Source organism: Botrytis porri (assembly GCF_014898465.1).
Source record: "Botrytis porri strain MUCL 3234 chromosome Unknown BPOR_002, whole genome shotgun sequence".
NCBI classification, from domain to species: Eukaryota; Fungi; Ascomycota; class Leotiomycetes; order Helotiales; family Sclerotiniaceae; genus Botrytis; species Botrytis porri.
The window spans coordinates 303350-320823 of NW_024066076.1; the positions used below are offsets into that span (position 1 = coordinate 303350).

Sequence of the window (17474 nt, forward strand, 5' to 3'; positions counted from 1 at the left end):
AATTGATGAAATTGCGAAAATCAACACGATGAGATTCGAATGTAGAGTAGATGTGATTGTATAGTTATAGTTAGGACAATATCACGTATACTCTCCCTGATGCACATCACGCCATTCATTATATTCACCATGCGCAGTAAAATACTCACCATATTTACTTACCTCCCACATTCGTCTTAGCGAATTGTCCTTTCAAAACGGTGGGGGGAAATAGCCATGTGCATTTGGCCAGCTATACCATTCTTTATATAAAACCATGTTCAAAGAACAGCGTAATCTGCACCTCAGAGCCTCCCTTGTCTCATCTGCACTTCTCATTGGTGCTGATGCGCCAGCGCGTATAACACCTTTTTGGGCCGGATATCCGAATTTACCTTGACATCGTATGTTTGAGTTTTTCCCGAGGGGTTTCCCACTTCAATGTTGTTTTGTTTTGTACTGTCCTAGATTTCACCCCGCCTTGATTTCAGAATTTCAAGAATTAGGGTTAAAGAATTAGAGTTAAAAATGCCTTCGTGTGTATCTCTCCCCGGGTCTGAATAGCTGGTACTAATAAAGCGGTAGCGAAGTAGCGAAATCGAATTTGACAGTCCTGATAGTAGGCGGAGGAATCGTGGGATTGACACTGGCTCAAGGATGTAGGGAGAATGGGATTGAATTTGAGATTGTGGAGAAGGACGAGCATGGGAAGAGAGCGCAAGGGTGGGCTATTACTTTGCATGTGAGTTTAAGGAGAAAAGGAAGAGGGGCCGATTGGCAGTAGGGGAGTTGGTGATGGTGGTGATTTTGATGTTGATGGGATTATTGATTGATGAGTGGGTACTTCAAATCACGGATGGGGAATTGGCAAGACGGCTGAGAAGGGTATGAAGGGATAGCTGCTAATCAGACAATAATATAGTGGTGCTTGAGAAGCTTGGAAAGAACGATTGGGGAAAAATTATCCGAGTTGATACCTACGGTAAGAATTTCCTGGCACGAAATTCAGAAATTGTGTGAAATTTCGTGACAAGTCGGAAGCGACGAGATGCAAACATCTCAGAGAAGCCACGTGTTACCAAATTGCCGACATAAAATGATCCGACATCTAATATATCTAAACACAACAGGCAGCCGTCGATCCAGACCTCAACGATGACGATGGAAATTTTCTATTCCTCAACGCCCGTACCGCCTCACCGCGCTACAAAATCCCACCAAGCAAACTCCGTCGACGATTAGATCGACAAAAAATCCGCAATGTACTCGCCACCAATCTCGATATCCATGAAGGAAAGGGTCTTACATCAATTGCCCTGGCCTCAAATTCTGATCTCGTGACCGCGCAATTTTCGGATGGGACGTCAAGTGATGCCACCTTGGTTGTGGGTGCTGATGGAAACAATAGTGTGATGCGCAAGTGCTTGTTTAATGGGTCTAACGAGGCTAACTTGACAAAATTACCTGTTTATTGTATTGGAGTCGTGAGGCCTTTTACGGAAGAACAGATTTCATCTGTGAGAGCCATCGATCCATTGTTATTCCAAGGATTAGACCCGGAAACTGGAAGTTATATGTGGTTTAGTTTGCAAGAGATAGTTCAAAAAGACGATGGAAGTAAGAGCTATAAAGGACTGGTGGTTTTTTCTTGGTTGATTAAAGACGAGGTTGTGGATGCGATGCCGAAGACTGATGCTGAGAGAGTGGCGTATATGAAGAAGAGGACGGAAGGGTTTGCAGAACCATTGAGGAGCATTGTTACGGGTATTCCGGAGGATATCAAGACGACTCCGTTGAGATTGAGTGACTTTCCGACGAAGGAATGGGACAATTGGGGTGGAAAGGTGACATTGGTGGGGGATGCTGCGCATGCGATGACTATGTGAGTTTTTTAGATTTCTTGATTTCTTGATCTTACTCTTGCCGTCGTATGAATATGAAATTTGAGAGGGATGGATAAGTGGAAGTTGGTAGGAATTAACATGATGAATAGGTATCGAGGCGAAGGGGCCAACCACGGCATTCTGGACGCAGCTCTTCTAGTCGATCAATTGAAAAAGGTCACAGCTGGGGAAATTACACAAAAAGAAGCAATTGATGCATACGAAGCAGAGATGAGACCAAGAACTTATGAGGCAGTCTTGAAGAGTAGACAAGCTGCACTGGATGCTCATGATTGGGATGTGTTGACCGAGAATTCTCCTGTGATTGGGGGAAGGTTTGCTCCTAAAACGGCTTTCATTTGATCGGAAATAGAAGGGGATTGAACAATTAAATGGTCAGAGGCAAAGATAAAGATGGATGGACAAATCAAGATAGATGCAGAGGTAGACATAGGTTCCGACGTATGAGATTTTATGATACAATATTCGTTGAATTGGGAGGGTTTATAGAGTAATTCGAGGTCCGATGTCTAGCGACTAGCGAATCCAGCAAATGGCTGAATCTTTTTGATGTCGAGTGGTGCACCCAAGAGTCCCTCCTCAGACGAAAGCTTTCCAAGTTCAATGAAGTAGGATTTCCCGAAATGAGCAGTCAATGCAGCTTCATCTTCATCTAAGTATTGTTAGCATCTGTAATTCCTCACGTGCCATTTGTACTTTTATGGCTGAAGATGCGCGAGTGGAAAATAGTGGGACGAGAGGAACATACAGGTTTCTTGGACAATGAAGACACTTCCCTGTTCACCATCATATTGCTGGAATGCTTGGTACTTACGAACTGCCGGTTCGTTCTTCTCGACTTTGTTTGCGAGGTCGGTGATGAGTTCTCGGAGCTGGAAATGTTATATTAGCTCGAATTAGTATTAGTGAGAATATTGAGGCACATACACGAGCCTCCTTTCCCGGTGCGGGAGTAATAGTTGCTAAGCAGTGAACTGGTGCCATTATGTATATGTCAAGATTTCTTCAGATATGAGGCTCTAAGAGGTTTAAAGAAGGTAAATAAAAGGAAACTTTGAAGAAATGGTTGAGGTCTTAAACACTCGTTTTAAGCAGCTAGGGGACCGAGGTCATTCTATGGAAGCTCGGGATCCCTCATAACCTAACTTATCGGACTTAATGAGCTTGATTGATAATTTGGCAAGGAACTTAGTTATGATACAGTAAAACCTCTCTATAAGGATCTGGCAAATGAGAATAATCTCTATAAGGATATATTTTGGGGTCGCATGGGATTTTAGGTTTAAAACCGATCTCTATCCTTAAAACCTCTTCGTAAGGATATCCTTATATTTTGAGGCCTTAAGATCATGTGTATCTGTATCATAGTAGAAAATGCCTTAGAAAATGTGAACCGATCGGCCTCGGTAAAAAAGCCGGTATGCTTATGGAGAGATTTTGCTGTTGGCTCAAAATTGGATCCATTATCTGCTTTGCTCCGCAACAATTGGTATAAGCGTCGGTGGAGCTGCAGAATCAGTGGCTCAAATTTGATCTTGACAAACGTGGACATTTAAAGATTCGTAGATGAAGTCATATTTGAAGCCAATATGACTTCATATCGTATGCATCTACCGGCCACTCCCGCAACAACAATAACGCATTGCAAATATTCAGTCGAGCCGGTAAACTTTGTCGCTCAAAAAAGGAGCAACATACCCACCAAAGCGGTGAGACGCGGCAATATGAACACCACATCCATCCATCCGAATTCAATCAGAATGTCTACTCACACTATCCCCAAGCCTCGAGGACACATAGGTTTAGCATCGAAATTCAGTTTCGCACAATGAATCTAAAATTTATTTCTGTACAAATCTGATCCATTGCTATACCTAAAGCTTAACGATGCTAACACTAGCTCACATCTCACAATTACAGGTCTTATAGTCCGTAACTCAATTCGCTTTCTATCATTAGAGATGTTCGTTTTGGCCCCAAATACTCTACAAGCCCAACTGCCGATACGCAGACAATGCACGAATGAGTACGCACAAAACTCTCTAGAAATACGCCATCAGCAGCTAATGGCCAGGTGCGGGGTTTGTGTGTTCCTCTCATGGTTCATGAACGAATGAACGTCCGAGCCTGGAAATATACATACCATAGTTAAAACGCGGGGAAGACGATGCCATCATATTGAAATGATATTTGTAGCAGGTAATCTAGATAGAAGTCAACATTTTCCCTCAAAGACGTAGCTTGTGCAAAGAAATAGCCTTCGAGATGTCTCCAACGCAAACAATGAAAGCGGTTATATACCAAGGTATGATCGTCAATTCCATCCCAAGTACTTTCTTAGAGACCGAACAATTGACATTTATGCTATGCAGAACCCTTCAAAGTAACTATCGAAGAACGCCCACTGCCAACGATTGAACATCCAGACGATACACTGGTTAAGGTGACAACAGCCGCAATCTGCGGAAGTGATTTGCACATGTATCAGGGAAGAACGGCTGCGGAAGGTGGGTTATGTTTTGGACATGAGAATATGGGTATAGTGATCGAGACCGGTTCTGGCGTTCAGCATATCAAGAAAGGGGATCGTGTGGTGATGCCTTTCAATGTGGCAGATGGCAGATGTAGGAATTGTGAAGAGGGCAAAACAGCTTTTTGTACAGGTGTTAATCCGTAGGTCTCATTTAAGCTTGAGCTTCCTGTTTACACTTCGTTAATGCCATTAAGCGGATTCGCAGGCGGGGCGTATGGATATGTTGCAATGGGACCTTACCAAGGAGGTCAAGCACAATACATCCGTGTACCATATGCCGAATTCAACTGCCTTCCTCTTCCTGCTGGAAAAGAACACGAAGCGGACTTTATCCTTCTTGCCGACATATTTCCAACGGGGTGGCATGGCGTTGTACTTTCTGGCTTCCAACCAGGAGAATCAATCGCTGTTTTCGGGGCTGGACCTGTTGGATTGATGGCTGCATATAGCGCAAAGCTCAGAGGAGCAAGCAAAGTATTCGTCGTGGATAGCGTGAAGGAACGTCTAGAAGCTGCGGAAAAAATTGGTTGTATCGCTGTGGATTTCACGAAATGTGACGCTGTCAAGGAAATCATAAAACAGAATGGCCAGATGGTTGATAGGAGCGTGGACGCTGTTGGGTACCAAGCTTCTGCACAAGATGGCAAGAAAGAAGCACCAAGTATTGTCTTGGAAAATTGCATCAAAGTGACGAGACCAACTGGTGGTATTGGTGTTCCCGGATTATATGTTCCAAGTGATCCTGGTGCTCCAGATAGCAATGCTGGTCAAGGAATGTTATTGATAAGTTTTGGGAAGCTATTCGAGAAAGTGAGTTCGGTGATAGTGCTACTACAAGTACTAATACAAATGAGCGTTACTAACATCTCAGGGTCTTTCCATTGGTACTGGACAATGCAATGTCAAAGCCTATAACCGTTATCTGCGAGATATGATTACCTCAGGCGTCGCAAAACCTTCATTTGTTGTTTCACATGAAATTGGTATCGACGAGGCACCAAGTGCATATACAAAATTTGATAAAAGGGAGGATGGATATACTAAAGTTCTAATTCATCCCAACGGTCCTCTCTGAGCAAGCTAGATTTGAAACTGGCATGAATTGTGATGGCCCTATTTTGCAAAACTACCTTTGTATATATTGTGGCAGCATACATACAATGATTAATCTGCTTAATTCTTGGTCTGGGGGATTACTGATGGCAAATGATGTGTGACCAATGCAAAGCCCCAACATTCAAAACAATTCTGCTTGTGTCTGTACTAGATAGTTCTAGATATGCACAACGGAATTAAAAGAGATGCGACGTTACTACCATATTAAGGGTGAAACCTATCCAGCAACACTATTGAATTTTTTCTTATTGTACAGTTTTTTAAGCAAACTCCGACAGAACCCGGAATATCGAAATTCAAAGAAGGTTAAATGATAGCAGGAGTGTCGTGCTCTTTCACACTCCTCACAACGCAAGAGACAGTGAGTGAGATTCAGAGTGAGTAACTGCTATCAAGACTGCTATCAAATGATCTTCTGCAACTAATCATGTGGAGTTAGTGCGACTGAAAGTAGAGATATTTATTGCGTCTCAGAAACCTAATTGATGGCATTGACTAAATCTAATTCAACTACTTTTCCCGTGGTTCTAAGATACAATACACTCATGGAAATTTTCGCTTCTTGAAGTGAAGTTGCGCAACTCCCGCAAATTTAATGTTATATGAGATTTTGCTTGCTGCGATGCAGAATCTTGGCCTCGCAAACGATTTTTTGCACTGATTGTCATTGTAAGAGGCCAACTGTTAAGTATGTGGCAGGACAACATGTGCATAGGTCTATCAGCAAAGTAAATCACAGTGAAAACAGGAGGTTGACCTCTCATGTGCAAGGTCGCAAGTCACCGCGGCCCCAATTTGAACATTCGAATCTTTTGAACATGATTGAAAGCATGCAATTGGCTCCTGACAACGAATATTGGATCTAAAGCGGGTTGCATGCTTGGATGGAATCGAGAACCGACTTTATGTTGCGAAGATTGCAGTAGGCGACTCGAATGTTGCTACGACAGCGCTGAGGAACGAGGTAAATCGTTTGGAAGTGCCAAGGTTGATTATATGCATCCTCGAAGCATCCAGAGATGAATTATATGATTGCTGTAACGAGAACTAGCTGGGATAGATTAGATAAATCGGGCAGCATGGAAAGTCAAATTTATCCTTTGCGGTGACTCAATTCTCAATAATGCTGGTCAGAGCAGGCTGCTCTTGTATTGTATTGATCGGTGTATAGAGTCTCAATGACATTCCCGTGGTAGTTCTCTTCCATCTGAGCCATCTCACATCTTGTGGCAGAGTGTTTTTAATGGAGTAAGGTGATCATCGTGTGTAAGTATCACGGCCTCGTGTAGTGTTGCAGCTCGTATGATACCACAGCTTAGATTGCGCATCCAAAACGGTCTAGTTGTAAATAATATCATCGGCATAAACATTTGAATTGAGGTTGTTCAAATATAATGAAACCAGTCGTAGAGAATTCTTAGCTTGCGCCTTACAGCATTATGCCAAGATTTGACGATAACATAAAGTTTCAATGGTTCTGACTTCTAATCACATAGTGATTGTTGTTCATACACGCTATTGAGCCATCGACGTATTATTTTTCTTTTCAAGATAGAGATTCTGATTCAGATTGCAGATTTCCGAACATATGCGCTCATGAACCCTCCATTTCCTCTCCCGAAAATAAACGTTTGTCTTGAATTGGTTGTTTGATCTTCTACCAAGTGCCACAGCCGGATGTTTGTGAAACAAAGAAACAAATCATTGGGTCATCGATCCATTCTTCAGTTCTTATGTATCCCGAAGTAATCTCAAGGCTTTTAAGCAATTCATTTCGAATTGCTTTCTATTGCCTTTCACAGTATTCATGACAAGATCAAGGTCAAGGTCTCAATTATCCATTCCGTAATCTTCGCGCTGGTCTTCCATTGTAATACTCAGCCCTCTCCAAAGTTCAAACTCTTGAGGTCGTTGGAGACGTTTTCGCAGAATGGTAAATTAGCTACTACTCTTCCTTATTATTCAAAAATGACAAAAGATGATGATTCTCGGGAAAGGCACTACCGTACCCGGAGTAGAGTACAAGAAAGCCGATTTTTGGAAGCTTGTAAAACAAAGTAGAGATGATATGCACTACCGCCTGCATCAATCGCGATAACATTCGGCATGGTATGTTGTCAAGAACTATGACACTCGTAACACTTCCTTCATCAAGCCCGTTCTGCGAAGGACATGAAAGATAGTCGTTCTGAAATAGGCAAGCGGACGTCTGTATCAGATCTAGGAATGGTTTGATTTCTGAATGCCGGAAATTAAAATGAAATCTAGGCCATTCATTTGTAAGAGGCCCGAAGTCTGTCGAGGCCAAAATGGTGACTTGCCTTGTGACAACATCAGTTGAAATGAGTTTTGCTTTGAGATATTGCAGATAAACACAGGAACGATATTCATACTCTGTAGAAGGATTGTATGCAAGTCAAGTAATAAGAACAAGAAAAGAATCCATTACTGGAGAGCAGTCTTCGAAATACCACCACGGTGCGAAGATTACACAAGAAATTGTCTGACAACTATCTGTAGTACAGCTGAGGCCAATAATATGCAAGCTTCCAGCTCGGATATGCATGCAGCCTAGCATAGAAGATACGAATTCTTCACATGGAATAACATATGAAGAACAGAGAAGTCATTCATATGTAAAGCCCAACAATCGGAATAATTGAGCTGGGCCATGCAACTAGTCAGTCAATGTCGTCACGAAAATTTCGCTGTCCACAGCTTAATCATGGTGCTTTCAGAATGATTTAATCTCGGATTCTTTTTAGATCGAAGACATGAATGGAAGATATGAATGGAAGAAGCGAAAAAGAAGGAGAAGAGATTCTAGGGACGAAATGTAATTGGGCATGTTTGGCGGAAGGATTGAAGTGGCCCGGTGAGGTCACGTGCCACAAATGTACAAGTAGAGCGCGTTTTGCTAGCGTGTTTATTTTCCGGTCGGACAATCTCACCCACAACACCAACTCGTATTTTGCAACTGCAACCGCAATGATTCAACCGTGATCATGGAGGCATATCCCCACGTTTGAATATCTCCCCCGATGATTGTGTTTATCTCACGGTGATCTAGCTGGTCGAGTCTAAGACATTTGACTCTCAAGCAACTTGCTCCAACATCTGGATGCGCTCGGCTAGTAGGCGGGCCGCTCAAAATCCAGGTCAGAGTTATGACCGCGTGGGGATGTCCGCCGGACAATGTCGTACCGGAACTCGTTACAATCAATTCTGTGGTGTTATGCACTGTCAGTACGGACGTTGCTTATGCGAGGTACCACCTGGCTCCAATGTCAATTACCCTTGTATTTTGGATACCTAATCTCGGGCGAATGAGATCCTTTCGAGCCAGTCCGATTCATTCAGAACAGCTAATCACTATTGGTGCGGCGGAATGGGACAAACCATCTCATTTCGTATCCGTATAGGCGTTAAAACTATCTACCCGGTAATAGACGTTGATACCAAAAAGAGAGTGTTGTAAGATATGGACTTGTCAGTGTTAGATCTCGAAAAAGCCTACGTTTCTTAGTCGACCCGCACCCTCCATCATTCTAAACAAGCTTTTCAACCCTTGTTTGTCATATTATTTTGAGATTGATGACCGGACAAAGACATCAGAAGTCAATGAGCTGATAATGATCCACAGTGTTTTGCCATCATGACATGGTTGAAGGCAAAGGTTACTCCGTAAATTGATTTCAAATCAGATGAGATGAGCTGAGCTTCCTTGGAGATTCAGTACATACAGGCCACTGCAAGTTGTGCATATAGAGTTGTTGAAATACCAGCGGGTTTCTCCCAAGGTTTTCTTACCAACTTAGTTTCTTGTATCATACTGAATATGGGGGACAAAATGTCTTTCCTGGTCTTTGGCGACCAGTCATTGGATACGCATACTTTCTTGACCGACTTTTGTCAACATGGGAGGCCGAGTGTGCTTTCGAGATCTTTCCTTGAGCAGGCTGGCTCTGCCCTTAGGGAAGAGATCGATAGACTACCAAGTCTTCAGCGAAATAGGATACCAGAGTTCTCCACGATACTCGAATTGAATAAGTTATATCACGCAGGGACTATCAAAAGTCCTGCTATAGACAGTGCCCTTTTGTGCATTGCTCAGTTGTCGCAATACATTGAGTAAGTATAAATCGTATATGGAGCCACTTCCGTCACTAATATATCTAATCAGCCGTCACGAGAAAGAACATGGAGATTCGACTAGTCCTAGTGAAACCTGCCTTGTTGGCTTATGCACCGGACTTTTTGCTGCTGCTGCAATTGCTTCTTCCCCATCGATCTCTCAATTGATACCCATCGCTATTCAAGTGATGTTGATGTCATTTCGAACGGGTGCATACGTCGCAGCCCTCGCCGATAGACTCGATAGCCGACCAGAGCTACCAGAAAGCTGGACTTATGTCGTTCCCGCTGCCCAGGAGAGCGAAGTGAACTCGATACTCAGCGACTTTCACAAAGAAAAAGTGCGTTGTAATTTTCTCATTTTGCCGATCCTTACTGATTCTGCAAAGGAAACACCGATAGTAAATCAAGTATATATCAGTGCAACAACCTCAAAAAGTATTGCGATAAGTGGGCCTCCCTCCACTTTGAAATCACTTTTTGCATCCGAGGCTTTTCAATCGAAGCCAGTGTCTATCCCTATATACGGCCCCTATCATGCTACCCATCTTCGTTCGAGTTTGAATGTGGAGCATATTTTACATTTGAAAGACAAAAAAGTCCGAGAAGCGCTTGGAAATCTCAAGACCAGATATCCTGTGATTTCTTGTACGACCGGAACCTGGTACACCGAGCAAGAGCCAGAATTGCTACTCCAAGCAATTCTACTAGAAATGTTGACAGAGCCAATTTTATTCAGCAAAATTCTTCAAGGTTGCGTGCAGAAAGGAAAAGAGTTCCAGGGCCGAGAGTGCCTGATTATTCCATTTGGTAAGAATTTGTTTCCAGAGAAGCTTTATCACTTTACTAATTCTGAGCAGGTCCTACGAGTGCGGCCAAGGTCTTAGCAGCAGTACTAGAATCTCAGACGGAACTTGACATAACTCTGAGATCGCCCCAATCCGGAAATCAACAGGCTGCTAAGCAAAAACACTCGATGGAAGTTTCTCCAGGAAAGTGCAAGCTTGCCATTGTTGGAATGGCTGGAAGGTTTCCAGATGCTGCCAGCCACGAAAAATTATGGGAATTGCTCGAAAATGGTCTAGATGTTCATCGAGAGGTACCGAAAGACAGATTCGATGTTGCGACACATTTCGATCCTACAAGCAAAATCAGAAATACTAGTCATACTCCTTACGGGTGCTGGATTGAAAATCCAGGACTTTTCGATCCCAGGTTCTTCAACATGTCCCCTCGAGAGGCATATCAAACCTGTCCTATGCAACGTCTTGGTCTAGCAACCGCATACGAAGCTCTGGAAATGGCTGGTTATGTTCCGAATAGAACGCATTCCACAAAGCTCGATCGAATTGGTACATTCTACGGGCAGACGAGTGACGACTGGCGTGAAATAAATGCGGCCCAAGATGTGGATACGTATTTCATTACGGGAGGGGTAAGAGCCTTCGGACCTGGGCGAATCAATTATCATTTTGGATTTTCAGGACCGTCTTTCAATATTGATACAGCTTGTTCCTCTAGCGCCGCCGCGCTCCAACTCGCCTGCACATCTTTATGGGCCGGAGATTGTGATACAGCCATTGTTGGTGGTCTCTCGTGTATGACAAATCCAGATATATTTTCAGGACTTAGTAGAGGGCAATTTTTGTCAAAAAATGGACCATGTGCTACTTTTGATCACGATGCGGATGGCTATTGTAGAGCAGACGGAATTGGTACGGTTATTATCAAGAGGTTAGATCATGCACTAGCTGAGTAAGTCTAATTATTGAAGTGTATTTTCCATGATTCTGAACTAATTGTCTGCTTTTTTCAACAGCAAGGACAATGTTTTGGCGGTTATTCTTGGAAGTGCTACCAACCACTCTGCAGACGCTGTTTCTATCACCCACCCTCACGGAGGAACACAAGAGATTCTCTACAAGCGTATTCTGAATAATGCGGGTGTTGATCCTAATGATATTGACTACGTGGAAATGCATGGCACTGGAACTCAAGCCGGCGATGGGACGGAGATGAAATCTGTTACCAATGTTTTCGCTTCGGCAGATCGAAAGAGAAGACCGGATCAACCGCTGTATCTCGGGGCTATCAAAGCGAACGTTGGACACGGCGAAGCCGCATCTGGTGTTACTGCTCTCATTAAATGCTTAATGATGCTGCAGAAGAATGCCATACCCCCCCACGTTGGAATTAAGAAGACGATCAATCAAGGATTTCCCAAGGATCTTAAGGAACGCAATGTACACATAGCTCTTAAGAACACACCACTTCCCAGAAAGAAGTCCGGAGCTCCAAGGCGCATCTTTGTCAACAATTTCAGCGCTGCTGGTGGAAACACCGGATTGTTGCTTGAGGATGCACCCGACCTTCCTTCCAAAATAGCCGACCCTCGCTCCACACATGTCATCGCGATTACTGCTAAGTCTAAGTCTGCCATGCTTAATAATGCAGAGCGTCTAATATTTTATCTCGAACGAAATCGAGACATAAACCTGTCAGATCTGGCATATACGACTACTGCACGTCGAATACAGCATAAATGGAGAATGACAGTAACCGCAAGCGAAGTATCAGAAGTCTCGATAGCCCTTAAATCCAAATTACACGAACAATTCATTCCGGTCCTTCCAGAGCCACCCAAAGTTGCATTCTTATTCACAGGTCAGGGATCTCAATATGCTGCTATGGGTCGCGAGTTGTTCGAGAATTCATCCCTATTCAAGGAAACCATCATGGAATTCGATAATCTTGCTACAATTCTCGGTTTCCCATCATTCATCTCCTTGATTGATGGCAGTGTGACTGATGCTCAAGGATTGTCGCCTGTGATGGTGCAACTTTCAATTGTGTGCTTGGAAATGACAATGGCTAAACTCTGGGAGTCTTGGGGTGTTAAACCCTCTGTTGTAATTGGCCACAGTCTTGGTGAGTACGCCGCACTCAATGTTGCCGGAATACTGTCTGCTAGTGACACCATTTATTTGGTTGGACGTCGAGCTCAGCTCTTGGTGGAACGATGCACTGCTGGAACGCATGCAATGCTTGCCGTTCAAGGATCGAGATCGGCAGTGACCGAAGCATTGGGCGAGATTGGCACATCAGTGAACATCGCTTGCATCAACAGTACTCGAGAAACAGTTCTTAGCGGCAAGGCCGCTGAAGTTTCGAATGTTTCTAATCAACTTTGCAACTCTGGTTTCAAATGCACTCAACTGAAGGTTCCCTTTGCCTTTCACTCTGCTCAAGTGGAGCCAATCTTGGACCAATTCGAAAACTTGGCTGCATCTGCACACTTCAGCAAAGAGAAAATTCCTCTCATCTCGTCCTTGTTTGGTAGGTGTCTTAACGAATCTGAGGACATTGATGCTGCATATCTACGCAACCATGCTAGACAACCTGTCAATTTCTTAGACGGACTCGTTTCTGCCCAAAATTCAGGCGTCATAGACGAGAAAACTGTCTGGCTTGAGGTAGGACCGCATCCAGTATGCCTGGGACTCATTAAAGCAACAGTCGGTACTTCCACGATTGCTGTTCCATCCCTTCGCAGAAATGAAAGTGCATACAAAACTCTCAGCAACAGTCTCAGCGTCTTGCACACTGCTGGTCTTGAGATTGACTGGAATGAGTATCATCGAGACTTCAATGATTCAGTTCATCTTCTCGATTTACCCACCTATGCGTTTGACGATAAGAATTATTGGATTCAGTACACGGGAGATTGGTGCTTGACAAAAGGACAATCGCCAGACAAAGCTTCTTTTCAGCTTGAGCCTCCTAAGCCTAAGCTCTCAACTTCTACCATTCATACCGTCGTAAGTGAAAAAATTGAAGGAGACGTTGCCGTTATTACTGCACAGTCTGATCTAGCGCGCGCTGATCTTCGTGGCGTTGTCACTGGCCATCTTGTCAACGGCGCAATGTTATGTCCATCGGTTAGTAGTTCCATGTGAAACCCATGCTCAAGCTAACAGTGTTCTAGTCTCTGTACGCAGATATGGCCATGACTTTATGCGAGTATGGTTATAAGCTTCTTCGACCTGATGTTAAGAATCTAGGTCTGGATGTTGGAAGAATGAAGGTACCCAAACCGTTGATAGCTGACCCAGGTGGAAAATCTCAACTACTCACTCTCACTACAACAATCAATGCGGCAAATGGTCGTGCTGATCTCCTCTTTTCAACGGGCACTGACAAGGCTCGAGTCGAGCACGCAAACTGTCAAGTCTACTTTGGCGATACTGAAGAGTATCATGCCGACTTTCAACGGACTGCATATCTCATTCAATCACGAATCGATTGGTTACAGGAGGCCGAGAGGAATGGTAAAGTCTCTAAAATCAATCGTGGACTTGCCTATAAGCTGTTTGCTGCACTGGTAGACTACGACCAGAAATATCGTGGCATGGAAGAGGTCATCCTTGACAGCATGAAAATGGAAGCCACATCACGTGTCGTCTTTCAAACCACAGAGCAGGATGGGACATTCAAATGCAGTCCGTACTGGATTGACAGTGTGGCGCATATTTCTGGATTCATCGTCAATGGTTCTGATGCTGTTGATTCACGAGAAAAGGTCTACATCTCACATGGTTGGGATTCTTTGAAATTTTCAGAGCCTCTCAGTGCGGATAAGACCTACCGCTCCTATGTCAGGATGCAGCCGCGCAAGGATAAGACTATGGCCGGCGATGTTTACGTGTTTGATGGGGATACGATTGTCGGTATGGTCGGCGGATTAGCCTTCCAAGCCATTCCTCGAAAAGTTCTCAATATGTTCTTGCCTCCGGTAGGCTTTGCCGCCGCGGTTCCTACGAAGCCATCTCCTGCGGCCAGAGCACCTCAAGCTTCCAAGGCTCCGAACTCAAAGGCTATCAAGAAAGTCCAGGTTACAAAAGCCAATCTCTCCAAGGTCAATGAAAAGCTCACGTCAATTACTTCTCAAGTTATGGACATCCTTGCAGCAGAAGTTGGCGTACAGCACGATGAACTTGTTGACAATGTCGCCTTTACCGATCTCGGAGCCGACTCGCTCATGGCCTTAACAGTTTGTGGAAGATTACGCGAAGAAATGGACATTGATATAAATTCTAACGAATTCATCAACCATCCCACAATTGGAGCTTTCAAGTCATTCTTATCACAATTCGAGGGAAAGCTATCTGTTGCCTACAGCGAAGATCCAAGTTCTCCTGTCACTACACCTAGTCCTGGGGAGTCAGTTCACGACCCACAAGATGACTCGGAGTTCACAGATCCTTCAGATGACGATATCTCTACCATTGGGGTCGTGGATAATCTTGGTGATGTAATTAGAGTTACAATTGCCGAGGAGATGTCCGTTGATGTTCTAGAGGTTGCGAGTTGCCCTGATCTCGCTTCACTCGGCATGGATTCACTCATGGCTCTTACTGTACTTGGACGATTAAGAGAGAAGACAGGTCTCTCTCTTCCATCTGATCTCTTCCAGGTTAACCAGACTATTCGTGATATCGAGAAGGCTCTCAACGTTGAAGCGCCTTCGAAACCAAAACCAAAGCCTAAATCTAAGGCTCTATCTGAGCAGCCAAGGCCGTCTAAATCGTCAGCTCCTATTGCCAAAACGAATGTACAGTCCGCATCTCAAAGAATAGCCAGTTCAATTTTACTTCAAGGGAATTTGAGGAAAGCCAGCAAGTATCTTTGGATGGTTCCAGATGGAGGCGGATCCGCAACTTCATACACCGAAATCCCGGCGCTGTCATTTGATGTTGCTGTTTTCGGGCTCAACTCACCATATATGAAGACTCCCGAGGAATTCACCTGTGGTGTAGTGGGTATGGCTACTCACTATATCAAAGAAATGAAGCGTCGTCAGCCAACGGGACCCTATACATTATCCGGATGGAGTGCTGGTGGCGTCATCGCTTATGAAATAGTCAGCCAACTTACCAAAAATAACGAAGTTGTCGATAAGCTCATTCTCCTTGACTCTCCGTGTCCTGATATCATTGAACCTCTTCCATCATCACTTCATAAGTGGTTCGCTGAAATTGGTCTTCTTGGCGATGGCGATCCAAGCAAAATTCCTGAATGGCTTCTCCCTCATTTCGCTGCTTCTGTGCAAGCTCTTTCGACTTACATGCCAGAAGCAATAGATCCTAAGAAGGTACCTCAAGTGATGGCCATTTGGTGTGAAGACGGCGTTTGTAAATTACCAACAGATCCACGACCGGATCCTTTCCCATATGGCCATGCTCAATTCTTGCTGGACAATAGAACCGATTTTGGACCTAACATATGGGATAAATATCTGGGCAACAAAAAGTTCGTCACCAGACATATGCCAGGGAATCATTTTTCTATGATGCACACGCCTCATGTAAGTTGAATAGCGTTATTAACAACGGCGCACATGCACTGACTACTTCACAGATCAAGCTCCTAGGGGATTTTATGAGGGAGGCCCTTAGCATGTGATGGGATAGATTTCATACTTGTTTATTGTATTAAAATTTGGTGGTACTAGTTTAGTGGATGCTTTTGATTATGACAATATCTCCTTTTCATGAATACCACTTTCGTTCCTGATGTCTACGTACAATAGCTCAATATGCACACTGCAACTGCATATGAGATTTATACATCCACTTTCATATTTTCTTGAACACTGCGTACATAGTACGGCAAATGCCTTGAGTAGCTAAGACAACAATTTTGACATTTTAGCTATTTACTGTATATGATATCAATTTTTCCCTCAGTTCGACTGACTTGGAAAAGAAATAGCTCTAGTGAATAAACTTTATATGCTAGTGGGCAAAAGAAAGATATTCAATGCAAGGCTGTGATTGAGAAATAGCATGTCACCAAAATGGCATGTATGCACGGAGCGGCACTATTGCTTCCCAGCCCCACATCTGCACTCGCGCCACACTCCACACCTATCCATGGCCATGCTCCTCGTATGTAAATCAGCATGTACTTCGCGTTTTCAAACGCGGCAGAGAACATGCGCAAACGAAGCCACCAATATGTATCTGCATCGATTCTGCAGCTTTCTTCTAGACGATCCTTGTCCGTCCACCCACCTCATATGCTGTACAGCCTATTTTCCAGCCTGCGTACATGAGATTCGATTGCGAACGGGACATGTGATTTTCAATACTTACTCCTTGTATACTAGTTGTATCCTGATAAGAACTATCGTGGAAGATAAGATGATAGTCATGGGCAAGGACAGGGGTTGCTAAACGTACATAACGGTCAATATCTATTTGGGAAACTTGCTCGTTCCGAGCCTCCCGGATGTCTTGCGAGCTGAGAAAGTTTGGGATTCATACACCACAAGCGAATATGGCTGGAAAGCTTGTATCACATTCCGTTAAATTTATGACTTAGCTCACAAGTAGTCTGGGAAAATCAATACAGTCATTGGTATGTTTTCAAATGATCTTCATCCAATGCCGTATTATAAGGTCTAGTCCGGATTGTAAATGCCGTTGCGATGATATAGCCTGAATTGCTAGCCTGCTTCTCGGGTGTATCCGAGTGGAAGATGTAAGCCTTGAGACGTGATTGGACGAGCTGCGAAATTGGGAATGCGCTGCATATGTTTAGCATATTTATTGGTTCTTGGGTAATTCTTAAGCTTGTTTGTTGTAGGTCTTCATTTATGAAAATATGTGAATGAAAAGCTGTAAGTATACAATACATTTTGGCGGCCACCTCGCTAGCCGTCTGAAACGTCATTACTCTTAATTAAAACTCACTGATGGTAGCTCTACTATCATTTTTCGGTGCTTTGTATATACGAGTCTCATCCA

At 43.8% G+C, this 17474-nt stretch overlaps 4 protein-coding genes across 4 annotated transcripts; 3 read left to right on the forward strand and 1 right to left on the reverse strand.

The window, feature by feature from the left end:
- Positions 1 to 507: 507 nt before the first annotated feature.
- On the forward strand, positions 508 to 2225 carry EAF01_001179 (uncharacterized protein; the record flags this gene model as incomplete). The annotated part of the gene is made up of 5 exons (XM_038909429.1): positions 508 to 515; positions 565 to 721; positions 902 to 961; positions 1110 to 1861; positions 1973 to 2225. The coding sequence occupies 5 exons, from the start codon at positions 508 to 510 to the stop codon at positions 2223 to 2225; spliced, it is 1230 nt and encodes a 409-aa protein (XP_038774241.1).
- Positions 2226 to 2392: 167 nt separating this feature from the next.
- On the reverse strand, positions 2393 to 2867 carry EAF01_001180 (uncharacterized protein; the record flags this gene model as incomplete). The annotated part of the gene is made up of 3 exons (XM_038909430.1): positions 2393 to 2535; positions 2632 to 2755; positions 2811 to 2867. The coding sequence occupies 3 exons, from the start codon at positions 2865 to 2867 to the stop codon at positions 2393 to 2395; spliced, it is 324 nt and encodes a 107-aa protein (XP_038774242.1).
- Positions 2868 to 4148: 1281 nt separating this feature from the next.
- EAF01_001181 (uncharacterized protein) lies at positions 4149 to 5491 on the forward strand (the record flags this gene model as incomplete). The annotated part of the gene is made up of 4 exons (XM_038909431.1): positions 4149 to 4188; positions 4256 to 4556; positions 4611 to 5226; positions 5288 to 5491. 4 exons carry the CDS (start codon positions 4149 to 4151, stop codon positions 5489 to 5491), a joined length of 1161 nt encoding a protein of 386 aa, XP_038774243.1.
- Positions 5492 to 9382: 3891 nt separating this feature from the next.
- EAF01_001182 (uncharacterized protein) lies at positions 9383 to 16128 on the forward strand (the record flags this gene model as incomplete). Its single annotated transcript, XM_038909432.1, has 7 exons — positions 9383 to 9663; positions 9716 to 10007; positions 10056 to 10476; positions 10527 to 11421; positions 11486 to 13604; positions 13652 to 16030; positions 16084 to 16128. The coding sequence occupies 7 exons, from the start codon at positions 9383 to 9385 to the stop codon at positions 16126 to 16128; spliced, it is 6432 nt and encodes a 2143-aa protein (XP_038774244.1).
- Positions 16129 to 17474: the final 1346 nt, after the last annotated feature.